At 38.6% G+C, this 16,394-nt stretch overlaps 1 protein-coding gene across 4 annotated transcripts in view; it reads right to left on the bottom strand.

Moving 5' to 3' along the window:
* Positions 1-16,394, bottom strand: part of LOC129775594 (uncharacterized) — a 93,443-nt gene that overhangs the window by 20,330 nt on the left and 56,719 nt on the right. For 3 of the 4 annotated variants that reach the window (XM_055780503.1, XM_055780501.1, XM_055780504.1), the window contains one exon: positions 5,167-5,420. In XM_055780503.1, the coding sequence (XP_055636478.1) occupies positions 5,167-5,383 (217 nt within the window). In that variant the 5' untranslated portion in view covers positions 5,384-5,420. Of the gene's footprint in view, positions 1-5,166; positions 5,421-15,707; positions 16,121-16,394 lie in introns of those variants that run through there. The other variant, XM_055780502.1, reaches the window with a different exon arrangement.

Below are 16,394 nucleotides of genomic sequence, written 5' to 3'. Positions count from 1 at the left end.
TTTTGCGTTTCTAGAGTTGCATAAGAGATTGGTTAAAATGAGGTGCAATGGAACATAGTAATTATTTTGGTCAGGCACGAAGCTTATAAAAAAAAATTAGGGTGTTTCAAATATTATCGGATGTGAATTTATTATTCCTCTACAGAATCAACATCAATTTCGCATGAATGACAGCAAGTCAGTTCAAATAACCTATTCAGCACACTTTCGATTAAGCTGCGGTATGTTTTTATGTCGTTCTAACTACGCATATGTAACTGCTCGTTTAAGCTATTCAACACTTCCATACTATTTGTTGTCTGCGTATAAGTTTCGTACGATAGATCCCCAAAAGTTCACGATTGAGTATCGATCTAGTGAACAATCTAGCAGGTTCAGAATCTGAAAACCATGCCATGACCGCCCTATTTTTATGCTCTTCATGCGTTAACCTGTTAGAACATGCAATCATCAGCACCACCTCCACGAAGTTGCGGGTCGAAAAATAACTGCTCTAAACATTTAAAGATTCCAAGTCCATTCACGTTTAACCTATATGAAGGGCATCAATGGAAGATTCACAGAATAAATTGTTTAATGGCAAAAAATTATAGAAACGATCGCTAGCTTGCATTACCTGTCCATCTTGCACCCTCCAATCGTCCGTTTCACCTGAACTATTAGATGTACCGGTAAGTTTCTTCGGTTTTACAACAGATGGCGTAACTTGATTATTATTCTAGTGAATCCAATTTCTAGACATTCGTTGGAAAGCTACTTGCGCGTATTTTTCAGTACATGTCAAAGAGTTGAAGCGTAAACAACATAGTTTCTTGCCACTTCGAATATGTCGAATTTCGTACCAACGAGTGTTTTTGCGGGGAGTGTTACTTCATTACTTCAATATGAAGAAAAAAAAAGCTGCGGAATATCATCGCATTTTGGTGGAAGTTTATGTTGACCATGCTCCAGCTGAGCGAACGTGTCAAACGTGGTTTGCACGGTTTAAATGTGGTAATTTTGACTTGGAAGACGAAGAACGTTCCGAACCGCTACAAAAGTTTGACGATGAGGAATTGGAGGCTTAGTCAATCAAGATCCGTCACAAACGCAACAAGAACTTGCAGATACACTTGAAGTAGCTCAGAAAACCATATCCGATCGTTTTAAAGCAACCACGATCGAAACAGAATCCGAAAGATAGGACATTGGGTGCCGTATGAATTGATGCCACGAGACGTCGAACGCCGTTTTCTCACGTGCGAACAACTGCTCCAATATTCACAGCCAGAAGGTTATGCTGTCTATTTGGTGGCACCAGCTGGATATGGTGTAAAGGGTGTGTCACATCAAATTGCATCACGGAAAAAACGGAAAAAGTCAAAAATTGGATAGATTCGTGGTTAGCCGACAAACCGGCCGATTATTCCCGCAAAGGGATCCGTGAAAAAAAAACGAAGAAACTTACCGGTACTCCTATTAGTTTAGAATGTAATGGTTACATGTGCAAAATTTCGTCACAATCTGTCAAGTGGTTATCGAGATGGCTTCCTAGTAAGAAGTGTTTCGGTAGAAAATTATGGGCGAGGTTGTGGAAAATCCAAACCAGTCCCACAGGTGGATCTCGAAACAGTTGGAAATCGACCATTCGACCGTGTACCGTGTGGTGAAATCGTTCGAAGAGACCCAGACGACCCAGCGGCGAGCTGGCAGCGGAAGAAAAGCGAAGACGACCGACCCTTTGAAGGCAAGGAAGGTGAGGGATTAATTTCGATTCGGGCCGTTGCCAAGAAGATCATTTCTCCCGTCTGGTTCGTCCTGCAGACAATGAAACGGACAGGACTTCATGTCTCCGAGGTAAGGCAGGAGCCTAGCCGAACCGATAAACAGAATACGGTGGCCAAAAACCCGTGTTAGGAAGCTGTTTTGCGATTGGTTGATGCAGCCGACATGTAGTTGACGAGACGTACATTAAAGCGGACGTCGACCAGATCCCCGGCCTGAAATTTTTCGTCGGTAGGTCCTGCCAGGATGTCCCGGAGAAGTTTCGGAAGAAGAAGGTCGACAAATTTGCCAAGAAGTACTTGGTGTATTAGGCGATCTGTGGGTGCGGCAAATTCAGCAAGCCGTGCATAACGAAGTCAACGATGTTGTTTTTGTGCCGAAGGAAGCAAATCCGCCAAACTTGCTAGAACTTCGCCCAATAGAGAAAAATCTGAATGTTTCGAAAATATCCGACTTAAACTATGGGCAAATAGGGCTACAAAATAAAAATACATGAGCCAAACGCCTAGCTACCGACAGCTGTTTAACATGAAGCCATCTCTATCAACTGCTCTACCTATCGCTTCTATATACATATCTTGTAGCCACACAACTACACAACTACAGTACTGCCGTTCTACGCATAGTTGTCCCATGTTCCAAAATCAGCAACTGAGAAAAACGCAAACAAAGTTTTCTAGCATATTTGTCTACCAGAAGCTTTAACCATTTCGGTCTGGCAATACCCCGGGTTTTTTATAAGCAAAAAAAAACTGAAAACAAACAATAAGTTTTAAAACATCGTTCTATGAAGAAAAGTGAAAAATGTCAAAAAGTAACAAGGGACAATTATGCGTAGAACGGCAGTGTACGTTTATAGCCAAGTTGGAACTTTCAAAAGCGCATGATTTTTAAGTGCCAATCAGTGTTTGTAAATCTATCAATATTCGATGAACCACAATGTGTCACCAATGAAACTGCGAGTGAAACATTCAATCGGTACACACTGGTAGAGACACTGGTACAAATTCGGTACCCCATTTTGTTTTTTGGACTTTGGACTTTGGACTCTTGGCTAATGCTCGGAATTTCTTCATATTACGTCAGCTTATGAAGGGATCTATTGCGGACATTTCCCCGCAAACCGATTTCAAAAATCTTGATTTGTCTCGGAGATAGAGCATAGAAGTGAAACAACTCAAATTCGAGTACCCGAGATGCCTGGGTATAAATTTGGCACCCCATTTTTTTATTTTTTCAAATTAAAAGAATCGTCCTAAAATCACTGAAAAATGTATTTTTTGACATTTTCATATAAAATAGAAATGAAGTACACTACCCTACGTAAATTAACTCAACTTTGACGAAAAAGCATGCAATTTTACAAAACAAAGAGGAAGAAAAAAAAACGATTTTTTCAAGAAAAAGTGAACAAATTTCATCTCGATTTATTTTTAACTAAATAAGTAAAACGAATTAAAAGCCTTTACAAAAGTCGCAAGCGTAGTATCATCAACACTATGTTTACATTGGGGTACCAAATTACCCGCATACCGAATTTTCACTTTGGAATGAAATCTTTGAATTCTGTGATTAAAATCTCGATACACCTACTCGAATTCGTTGAAGAACATCAATTTCTTGATCCAAATCAGCTTTAATATTTAAAATCGGCTCACTATTCGATTTTTAATGATTTTTCAAAAGACGCACATGAGATATTTTCGAGATTTCAAAAACAATAAAACATGACTTTTTTTTAAAAAACAGATATTTTGGGTTTTTGGCATCTAACGTTTGTTACTACATTACTAGAACACTTTTTTTTTATTCACCACCAGAGTCATTATCGCCGAAGATCCGGATGGGTACCAAATTATCCACGGGGTACCGAATTTGTACCAGTTCCTCTACCAATTAAACAATTTATTGCAGATTCTCCTCAGTTTTATTTTGATTTTAATGATACAATAATCAAAAACGTGTAAAATCGTATATCCAATTCAAATATATGAAATTTCAGCTTTCAAAATACGTTGAAGAACACGTTGCATGTAGTAACATTTTTGTAGATTGTAGATTGTACACTTCGTAGTTGATCTCTGTGATTGACCTGAACCAGTGAAATTACACAAAGAACACATTGAATGACGCTAAGGGGTACCAAATCATTCTCATTGTATTTTTGTAGGAATAGCTACACAGCAAAAACTCTCATGAAATCGAAAATAACGAGAAACAAAACCAGGTCCGATTCTAATACAATTCTAATTCACAAAAAAAATCCATTCATGTGAGACAATTCCAGTAATGAGCATCCCAATAACTCGTAAAACCACATATAATGTTCGTGGTTTCCCCCTGACTGAGTACATCATTTATGATCAATATCGGGCTTCACACTTCTTATCAGCTAGAGCGTCATTACCAAATCAACAGCAGTCCGCCCGCTGATTAGTATTATTTATTACCAATAGTAAACGCGGAGTTTTCAGCAAAAACACGTGCGTATGGATTGTTGCGCGTGAGTCATTTATCAACATTGTGTGCTATGTAGGGTAACTCGGGGTGATTTGGGCCACCCCTTGATCGCGAAAAATACGGCCCTACTTTGCTTTTTTATAATGTCATCTTCTTCTATTATTAGATCGTGGTTTTAAGGTTTTTCCACTGATTAAACAAACTTTTCGTGTATGGTGCAGTGAAGTTCTATTCACCTACAGAGGAGAAACAATTTGATGCAGCGAACTGTAAGTTTGATAACAATGAATGAAATTAATCGCCTTTTTAATTTTGCATGTTGTGTGGGGTGACATGGACACGTTTCTGTGGGTTGAATTGGTCCTACAGGTTTGAAGGTCTTCTTTGGTCTAATTAATTCCAGATGTCACGAAATACAAAACAAAAGTTGGACAGTCTACGGTGGAAAAAGGAGGAGCTTGAAAGAGCAACGCAGGCCATCAAAGACGGATTTTCTTGGACCAAGCATTGAAAGTGTTTGAAAATGCTCGAAAAACAGTGAAAAGATCCATGCTGAATTCGAAATGGTCTCAATGCAATTTTTCTGGTCTGGAATCTGGCCAAGACACCTGGTATCGATCCCAGAACACTGTTAATGATTGTAATATTATCTTGTATTACTTTACATAAACATAAATATATATATTTTTTCGATGAAACACACACTGGCCCAATTACCCCACATCAAATTTTAATGTCAAAAATCAGCCCTTTTATTTTATGATATATTTGGTAATTTGAAGCTTGATATAATGATTAAACATTGTTGATTGAGAGAAAAGAAGTGTAGCTAAATGTACAATGTGTTTTTTTTTTATTCAGACCGTATTGGTTTGGAAATATTAGGCGATTTGCTTAGGGGGTCCAAATTCCTCCCATTTCCCCTACCCTCCAATCACTCACCGTAATTTATCACCGAGAAATTTGCTGTGCTTATTCCAGAACTGCTAGAGCTCGCTGGAGAATGAGCCGCCTCGATATCTCGGGAATAACTTTGCTCCAAAAATGTCGCCGCCTCCGCCGCCCCTTGCACTGCCGCACTGTCATTGAGTGATGCTGATCGATGCTCGGAACAATCCTCAGACGACGCTGCATCGGCAGCTTCCGACACCGGAGACATAGATTGTGCTTTGTCACACCGATTCGGGTCGTTCGCTCTAGAGAGAGGGGAAAGAGACAAAATGAAGACATCCATTATGGAAGGCCATTGATTTCTGGTCGAATATATTTTTCTTGGAAGCATCAATTACAACGTATGGCAAATATATCTATATAAAAAAAATGTAAGGCTAAATGTGTTGCTAAACGCGAAACTCGAAGAAGGAATCCGATTTGAGCCATCTTTATTTTGATGTATTCGTCTCTGCCCGTAGATCAATTTTATGGAGAGAAAAATCGGAAAAATTTCGGAAATATGTTATAAAATTACATCATGATAAGTTGTCGGTCCATTCGATGTTTGCGCTATTGAAATTGATCTTTGTTTGAAAGTGGAAATGAATTTTCAGCTCCTATATCTTCTATCTTCTAGATCTATATTAATAAAAATGCAAGGCCAAATGTGTTGCTAAACGCGAAACCCGAAGAAGGAATCGTCCGATTTGAGCCATCTTTATTTTGATGTATTTGTCTTGGCCCATAGAGGATAGGAAAATCGGATTTTTTTCGGAAAACTCTGAAGGAAGTTCGAAGAATTCGGTAAATTGAATACCCATATGTTCGAAAATTACATCATGATAAGCGTTGTTAGTCCATTTCCCGGCGTTCTATCTATATAATTAACACTCCTATACTCGCGCATTGGTCTGTCAGACCGATAAATCAATAATTCGTTCATTTCTCAGAAAATATCAACACTACGACTTTGCGATTCTCTCTAGCTTCGTTATTCGTCGTTCGTCATCGTTTAGCGTATCGCATGTGTTGGTACAAAGGGGACGTGTACCACTTTTTTAACACTTTCGGTCTGACACACCGACGCGAGTATAGGAGTAACTTTTCTGGACAAGTGCCATTTTCCATATTCTAGAATATTGTTGAATGAAATGTATACTAATGTTAGTGGCCTCGGAATATTTACTGAATATAATGCATACGATCATTACCGGACTATTCTTTTTTGATTTCAGTCTCTTTTGTAAATGGATTGAACGGATCCATATATTAACAATTCGTCGATATATTCGTCGTTAGATTCACACGTTCAAAAACATAATATAAATGTTTGACCTTCGTATAGTTATTCGCTAAATATAATGGTCATATATATACACACTTGTGAAAGAATTTCACTTGTGGAAGAATTGTAAACAGTAAACTATAAACTAATGGGTATGTTAATTTTTAACAGTTACAGTTTCGGGGATATTTTTTTAAAATGGACAATATCGACCAGAAAACAAGAAAAAGAAAAGGAAGTTCCTAGAAATCCTTTTACATCATCTTTTTATGTCCCATCTGAAAAAACAGGAAATGGGTTATATCTATGGTATAACTGCAAGGGTGACGTAGGACTATCGTTGATTTAGAGATCATTTGTTTGAAGTTGAATCTGAATTCATTCTGAATGAATGAATATTTGGGGGACTTCGAAAACGAGAGTGTTACGTTGGATGCACAAAGTTTTATGCATCCAATATTGGATACGGAAATATTCTACTGATGGGGAAGAATAATCTTCAGAAGCTATTCTGTTAATTGCGATTGATCGAAAAATCACAAAACCAAATGTATTTGGTCACAGTGTTACATGGATAGAAAACATTAAAATAAACTCTTTCACATGAATGTAATTTTAAATTCCCAGAGGAACTGGCAGATTATTTTCAGTAACGATTAGATATTACCACATTTTCCTCGATACTGGAAGCCCACCAGTGGTTAATGCTAACTCGATAACCATCTGTTAATAGCACTTGATTGAAACATATTTGGTCACAGTGGTACATGGATAGAAAACATTCAAATAAACTCTTTCACATGAATGTATTTTTAAATTCCCAGAGGAACTGGCAGATTATTTTCCGGATCTTTCTCGATGCTGAATGGCATCCAAACGGAAAGAATTCCGTGCGTGTATGTGTGTGTGTAGCGGCTGCTTCGATGGTCACCTTCTCTTCTCCTGAAGGAAGGAAGGAAGGTCTTGTATTATAGAGACTTTAAACTTTTGCAGTTCATTCGTCTCTAGCCTTTGAAAACTCTACTCTACTCCAGCGCTACCACCTCCGCCCTCTTGCCTTGAGAAAGGCACTCGATCCCTGGCCGTCCAGCTCGTCCAGCAACGATGTTGTCCAGTCGGTGTCCACACAAAGAATGTTCTCCTGAAGGATCGGCTTCTCTGTGCTCCCTCACAGGTTCAAACAAACTGCCTGCGTTTCAGGGCAGATCTCGATCCTTCGCCGTCCAGCACCCTCAGCAACGATGTTGTCTTGTCGATGTCCTCACGAAAAATGAATGCGTCTCACCACAAGAATATCGCTTAAGTATGCTTTTTGTGCGTGATTGAATCGAGAGAAGACGTGGTTTACGATGGCAATTTGGAAGGCAAACTAGAGGGGAATGAACTCTCTGAGCTCGGAACTTTCGGCGACTGAGCAATAGTCGATCGCGGGCGCATACAATATTGGATACGGAAATATCCTACTGATGGGGAAGAATAATCTTCAGAAGCTATTCTGTTAATTGCGATTGTAGCGACTGCTTCGAGATCTTCCCGGGGAACAGTTTGTGGCATCACTCTCCTCCTGATGGATTCCCTTCTGGCCTAAGGTGCACAAACAGGCTCTTGTGACACCGTTCATTCGCGCTTTCATGATAAACGAAGAGCTTCACCACAACAGCGACAACATGCTCCAATCGCTGTTCAATTAGAACTGAGTGGATTTCCGAGCGGCGCTCGCTTATATACCGATTGATTTCAATAGCCTGTTTTGAAAGCAATTTTAAGACTATTGAAACAAGTTTTTAGATCAGAAAGTAACAAGTATAGAACGCGTAGACATTTTATCTATCGAATGAAGTGTTTATCATACCATTTCGTTTAGTTGTTTAGGAGCTATTAACGCTCAAAATCTCGGTCTCCGGCATAACGCTTTCGTTTTCGAAACTTTGATTTTACACCCCGGTATAGAAATAAAAGACGTAGTCCTACGTCAAAAAAGGCATTAATTCTTAGTTTACTAAGAAAACAGAGACACAGAAAATTAGGAATATGCAAACTTTATATTCCAGAACCTCTATCATCTGGTAATTAACTAGAAGGTCGTTATACATTCCTCTTTTCGATAAAAGATCACAAAAACACGCAAGAACTGCATGAAATGTGAAAAATATGTTTGTTTCGAGCATGCAGTTATGCTAGGTTCTTGTTCTTACTCCAATGAAACCACAATCGATTAATACGTTTTTATGTTATTTTATAACTCTTTATACTTCCATGAATTAGATTCAGTTGCTTACTTTTAATTAATAACAGCGAAAAACTCGAATTTCGTTATTTGTGTTGGAGTATCAAAAGTTACTCTATTTTGAGGAGGCTGAATTAGATGACTATTAAAACATAACAAAGACGAAGAAAACGTATTTTATGGAGTTTTTTCATTCAATCATGCCTTAATAAATGCCAATAAAGCCCGAAAAATACACAATGGCAACATTTCAGAGAAGTTCAATTTTCGGTCTGTGACACCGTGCGCGAATATACTTGTTATGATTTTGCACGCGAGTACAGGAGGGTTAAGCAAGGAAGGCCAAATGTTTTGCTAATCGCAAAATCCGAAGAAGGAAACAATGTTATGATGAAAACAAGTTTAGAAAATTGTTCTAAAGATTTCATATCAAAACAATAATTTTGGGCGGGACGAAGTTCGCCGGGTCAGCTGGTATCTGAATAATAATCTACAGTTTTTGATATACACACATTTGTGGCGGATCTCGGCATCAATAAGACTTGTTTACATCAAATGTTTCTAATCTGGCAAATAGCAGTAAAGAATCCACTGATTAGACATACTACCCTCATCAAAAGTACCGAAGAAAATGGTCGAATTCGAAATTTTAATATCCGTTTTGCCAATAATGCCCAGTAACGAACCGATTCGTCATTATTATGAGAGATTTGAACACCAACTCGACTCTCAGAAATAATTCAAACTTTATGGAGATATTAGCTTGTTAAGCTTCTTTACATACTGAATATAACCAAAATTATTCTAAAAAGTCTTGAAGCTTAAAGGTAAAAGGTTGAAATTTTTGTTTTTTTCATCGTCTTTGGTGGCATCAACGTTCCTAGAGGAACTAAACCGACTTTTTTATTATTCCGAAATTAATTCATTTGTGCTTTAAGAAGAAGTTCAAAGTCATCACTGGAACAATGATTCTAGAGACGAAAAAGGTTCTCTGGCAAATTTTAGCTTTATAGTTATATCTGAAGTTTCAAGTAATTGTTTGAAACAACAAATGCAGGTATTAAAATTCATGTCGGATGCAGATGCTGCATCCCAGTATAAAACAGAAAAAAAATGCGAGTTTTTGTCAGTTTAAACTGAAATATTGAAACATTGACGCAAAATGGCTTTTATTTTGCAACGTCATACGGCAAAGGATTTTGTGGTGCAATTGGTGGTACATTGAAACGGATTTCAAAGAGATCTAGTTTGGCTACCATGAACATCTGATTACGAGTGCAAAAACGTTATTTAACGTTTTTATGATAATTCAAACAATTTCCCAAAAGTCACTCAGAGGACATATTTTCATCTCCCCAACCTAATATGTAGCTAACCAAAGATCAGAACGTGGTGAGACGTCTGGCTAGCATGTTTCTGTCTAAGCTAAATAGGAGAAAAGTCCAAAAATAGAAGACATTGCAAGTATCACTGCAGAAGAAAAAGTCGTAAAACATTGGTAAATAAAAAAGTAAAAAGAGATCCAGGCTGCGCCGGCATTGATGTACCCAACGAAATATATTCACTGCACCAGATATCAACGCCCAAATCAATACAAATAGAAAATAGAATAAAACCAATCTGTCCAATCAAAAAAGGTCAGTCTTCATTAGGCTACACAGTTCCACATTTTCATTTTTTTTAGTTTACCCGAATAACCAAAAGAGTTCACCGTAGGTCGGAGGCCGAACCGGTGAAAAAGCGGTCTTGTAAAAGTCTGCAGTATGGACGACTGGTAAGTAACTGATGGACAACAGATTTCGTTGGAAACGAGGCAGCCAACGTGTCACGTGCACAACAACAAGAAAGAAAATGGAACAAGCCCCAACTGCTTCCTTCTCTACTGTTTTCCCACCATCATATGATAGCGAAAGGCTTTCACGAAGATTACGGATCTGTTTATTTAGATGTGCGGCACGTGGCAAAATTGCTTATCCCCAATTTAATTAGAGGAAGCCGTTGGCTCGACTTTGGCTGTAATCCGAAATTCATCTGAATAGATGTCGTGGGAGCGGTGGGAGCATGATGTTCGCTGATGTAAATCAGCTGCCTAAAAGTGGTTATCGCGTGAAACACATATGAAACGTTTCTAAACAAAACAAATTTATTAGAGCACCAGTTCACATCACGTGTCTGCCTTTGAGCTATGTATTCGGAGAAGAAAACGTGTCAACAATTGCGATCCATCTACACGTGGTGTAAATCGATGTTATTTGTGTTACGTTTATTTCAAATCAATCTAGTAGTGTGACCCTAAATTAGAGGAGTCATTCTAGACTTATCTAATTTATTGTTCTTATTGCTTTGAATTCTCCTTAGACATGATAAGAGATGTTGCCATCGATAGACTATTGACGCAAGATTCTATAACATGTCTTGAGTACACCGATTCGTGCGTCGATGTAAATTTATTCAATGATTGTCAGCATTAAGAATTATACATGATGGAATATTGATTGGTGCATTAATGAAATCATTAGAAATTTTCGGAACCCTGCTGTTGTGTGAAACTTTTTTTTTTATTATAAGTTGAAAACCGTTGCCATTGGAATAACAGTTTTTCAATTTGCCTCCAAAATTTATAACTTTTCCTACTTCTAAAAGGCCAAAATTTCATTCATCGAATGATATTGAGAAAAAAATACAGTTGAAACTCATCTCAAAGAAACTAGAGCTCCGTGTTTGGTGCATTTATTTCGAAATGCTTCGACGGCTAAATAATAATATCTTGGTAATCCTTGTCAAAAGTCTTAGTGATGAAAGCACTAACTTTTTCGCGGGTCAATGCCATTTTTTGGTGAGAAACAATTTTTAAAAAACATTGAATAATACAAATCATGCTCTAAAAATTTCTGAAAAAATATATAGGAAGGTGTTCAAGACACGACTGCATTGTTGACGTAGAACTATGCTGAAGTTTAATTCAAGTCGCTTGTTCATAACTGCGGATATTATTTTATAATGCTACGAAAATTTTGAAATAATCATTCTACCAGTTTGGTCACCCTGAAATGTTTTTTTTTTATTCTAGAATCATTTGAAGATAATTGTTTGATGATTCATTCTTGTGCCTGCAGAACAATACATGCTCGAGATAAGGGTAGCTGTCATCCTTAGTGGAGAAAGTTTTGCTACTGGCAACCGAAACCAAATCACATACGAAATTCCATAACGACATTTACTTTCTTGATGACTAAATAAGCGAAATAAACCATATCTGCACGCCAACCCAAATAAAATAATGACTTATTATAACTTATTAAATAATTTGGTATTTCCCAAATAATTTGTTTGGTGCAGAACCTTAACACCTGCTTCACCATAGTGTCAGTTCAATGCATTGATGGAATGTCAAAGGCACCAACGAAGCCTTTATGATGACAGAAAACAAACTATGTAAACTGCTTGGAAAAGGGCTGAATATTTGCCTCAGCAGAGATTCACTACTAATACCCTAGCGTAAATAATTCCCTCCCGCTAACTCCCCTCCTTGTTTATATTTATCATCACAAATGGAGTTTCAGCGTAGCGAAGATACACTATTTTTACGTACGTGTTATGAAGCACGCACGTACGCACAGAAATATCCATATATCGATGGCTTGAAGCAACTAAATATACACACACTTATCTCTGTTTTGCGCTCTTCTCAACAGAAGCCCTTTCTGTTAATATTGCCAGTCTAGATTAGCTTAGCTGTCATGTGGAAAGAGTTTTCCTACCGTCATGTGAAACCAAATCAAAGAGAACATTTATTTTCTTGGTGAGCTGACGATAGCCTAGTTTGATGATTCCCCACACAATTGTGTAGCTCAAAACATTAATGCAATGGCTTCAGTTTGATGCAATGATTGCAATGGCAGAGACATCAGCGAGTGAGTAATTTGGTCGCGTCCACAGCTCAGTCCGAAACGAAGACATGAGATGGCGCAAAACAAGGAAGAACAAGCGATGTTCATTGTTTCGTATCTAGAACGATACTGAAAGTTTGCCTTTCCTTTCTTTCCTTGTTCAATTAAAGAGACTGAAACTTCTTCAGTTCATTCGTCTCTAGCCTTCAAAAAGGCCCTTGGAAAACTCTACTCTTTCCTCATATTATTCCTCCACCCCCATTGCCTTGAGAAAACTATTCGATCCGACGCCGTCCAGCTCGCCCAGCAACGGTGTTGTCCAGTCGGTGTCCTCACGAAGAATGAAGTTTGCCTTCCTTCCTTGTTTGTATTAGAGAGGCTTTAAACTTTGCACTTCATTCGCCTCTAAAGTTTGCCTCGGCAAGATCCACTGTTTACACTTTAGGCAAATATTCCCCTTCGTTCTTCTTTTTTTCCTTTGTTCACGACGACTGTACATCTTACGATTTCCCTTTCGTTGCTTGTCGATAAGTTACTCGTTATTGACAGCTCTGTTCGGGAAAGCACACAAATGGACAGAACAAATGTATGAGGAAATGGGAATGCTTCCAATTTTCCTCAATTTAAACCATATACAGACTATGGGATTGTAATTAATAGCATATCAAACAAATCTTTTCCGATTCGTTTGGTATGTAAATCGCCAGAATCTGTTCACGGCAAAAATAGTTTTTTTTTTTATCCAAAATATATTTTTTATTAAGGCACATGTGGCGTTAGCCTGACGGGGCCGGGAGTCCAATATTTTTACAATTTTTGTCTTACAACTATGTTAGTAATATGTAACCGATTACTCGTGGTTGGCTCGAGGTTAGTATTACAAGTGTTCTCATAATTGGTATGTTGCAGTCTTCGATGCTCTGTACGTGTGCCCGACACGGGATACTTCCTATTGGGATGCAGCTGACCATTAATCAGCAACGCCCCCCTAGTCTGTACCCCATATCTAGCGTGGTGCGTCTTTCTCGACTCGAGGAATCCAGGATAGAATGGTCACTAGCCGGCGCAATCATCAGCTCGTGTAGAGTTGTCATAAGCGGTACAACCTTTGGCTCATGTTGAATGTTCAGTGGACTGCACAACCTTTGGCCCGTGTATCTGTAAAGAGTGTGTGTATGTATTGCCGCGACTAAGTAAAAGTTTATCGTTTGGATAGGAGGGATATGAAACGGGGACACAACGAAGGAAACATCATTAAACGTTGACATCGGCGTTTCTGAGGAACAGGTATAGATGAAGCAGAAGATTAGGATCACGGCTACCTAAGATATCCCGGACGGGGATATCCGATTGTCTGCCTTGTGCTCTCAGTGCTCTAGAGAGCTGAGAGCGAGCAGCATGGAACCGGATACACGACCAGACAACATGCTCGATGTCGTGGTAGCCATCGCCACAATCACAAAGATTGTTTGCTGCGAGCAAAATGCGATAGAGATGCGCGTTTAGGTTGGAGTGATTGGACATAAGCCGAGATATCACGCGAATGAAATCACGACCTACATTCAATCCCTTGAACCATGCACTCGTCGAGACCTTAGGGATAATCGTGTGTAACCAACGACCGAACTCATCTTCACTCCACATGCGCTGCCAACTTACGAGCGTATACTGACGAGGAATGTGGAAAAATTCATTATAAGCAATTTGCCTTTCAAAAAGTGTGCCTTCTAAAGCGCCCACCTTAGCTAGCGAGTCCGCTTTCTCATTCCCCGGAATCGAGCAATGAGAGGGAACCCATGCTAAGGTAATCTTGAATAATTTTACGACCAAAACACTCAAGTTGTCTTATTCTTGTTAGGAAATAAGATGAGCATTTATCAACTTTCATTGAGCGGATTGCCTCTATTGAGCTGAGACTGTCTGAAAAAATAAAATAGTGGTCGATGGGCAATGTTTCAATGATCCCTAATGCGTAATATATCGCACCCAGTTCAGCGACATACACGGAACAAGGATCTTTGAGTTTGAAAGAGGCACTGGAATTTTCATTGAAGATGCCGAAGCCAGTGGACCCGTTTATGAATGAACCGTCAGTAAAGAACATTTTATCAGATCTAACTTTCCCATATTCTGCCGAAAATATCGGCGGAATAGAATCGGAGCGTAGGTGATCTGGGATTCCATGGATTTTTTGTCGCATGGACAGATCAAAAATGACAGAGGAATTGCAGAAGTATGGGAAGCAAACTTGGTTAGAGATGCCTGGTAAAAATAGTTAATAACTATAACTTTATTTCATAAAAACGTGACCTGTTTCCTGATTTAGAACCCTTAATGAAAGACGTAGTTCTACGTCAAAAGGTTATGGCGTCAAAATGTCAAATGAATCTCAATTCTTTATTTCGGATTTTAAGGTCAAAACAAACCTCACTCTGTTTGTTCCATTATCGAAAATTCTAAAAACATTATTGGAGGCAGAACAACCTATATAAGCCGTGTATAGTGTCGATGAACTATTTCAGATCGGAACACAATAATTGACAAATTAGACTAGATTTTGATCGTTTCACCTTTTAAAACACCTTTGAAATTTTGCTCGCACAATACAAAAGAAAGACGTTTGTGTCAGGCCCGTCCTAGGCAGACATTTTATTCATGCCAACATCACGAGAACGAAACATTTAAGATGTACGCGGTTTTTAACCCGTATTAAACGTTGTTTTGCGCATTTTATCGTTAATTTTTCACCCTTTGAATATAAGAATCGTGAGGTTCTATGGGTATTTTTGAGCAACCATCATATGACCGACATATAGCTTCCTCGGAGTATCACTTGTTTCGACCTCTATCTGAACATAATCTGCCCTTTTTCAAAAAAAAAAACCCGAAAGACGAACGGAACTCTTAATCGATAAAATTATTTTCTATCCAACATTCCACTTTTTACCTACTACTAATTGTACTCAACGGTACAACATAACCGCATAGGGTAGTTTAACATTATTTTTTGAAACCCTTCATTTGTCAATTCAGTTACAAAATATACACCAAAAAATAAATGACAAATATTGTTGCTGCAAATGGTATTAGCTCTTGGTTCAAATAAGTGCATTTCTACAAACCAAAACAAAGAGTGGGATAAACTTACTAAACAACCGAGCTACGAACTTTTTCCACCGGTTAGTATTCCACAGCTTTCACAGTGCACAGCTTCTCTTGACCGATGAGAAAAACGTCCTTTACTGGATCTATATTTCACAAAAAAAACACAACACTTCACAATGTAAGCCTCACGTATGATTTTCACTCAGCACTTTTATTTTCGCTGAAATCTCATTTGATTCTACGGCAGACACAAAGGGCAATGACTCCGAGACACGAGCCTTATCGGTTTTTACCCTTCCACTTAGGCAATTTTTCTTTCCTTTTTTTTTGTATCAAACCAAACCGACGATATTTCAGTATGATTTTCGGTTGCACTCTCGCTATAACTTTATTGACACGGATAATACCTGCACGAACGCTCGGATACACGTCTCAACGTTGACTGAACTGGAGACAAAGAGGCATAAACCGTTGTACCCGCTACAGGCGCTGAATGCTGCACGCGTCGCGTGCATACCGTTCACCGGTCGGCACTTGTGCAGCCGCGAGAGAATCTGGGAGAGCTAATGATGCACACAGCACAGCGTGTGCAGTTTGACGAGTTTTGCTCAAAATTTACCGCTGGGAATAAGTTCGCACAGTTATGAGCTTCCATTCTGAGCCGAAACAGTTGAAACAATTTGTATAAATTGAGCTAAGAAATTAGGAATATGATCAAATCCTTGTACCA

This window comes from Toxorhynchites rutilus, chromosome 3, assembly GCF_029784135.1.
Source record: "Toxorhynchites rutilus septentrionalis strain SRP chromosome 3, ASM2978413v1, whole genome shotgun sequence".
Classification (NCBI taxonomy): domain Eukaryota; kingdom Metazoa; phylum Arthropoda; class Insecta; order Diptera; family Culicidae; genus Toxorhynchites; species Toxorhynchites rutilus.
The sequence above is the reverse complement of the archived record's forward strand: the minus strand, read 5'-3'. Positions and strand labels throughout refer to the sequence as shown.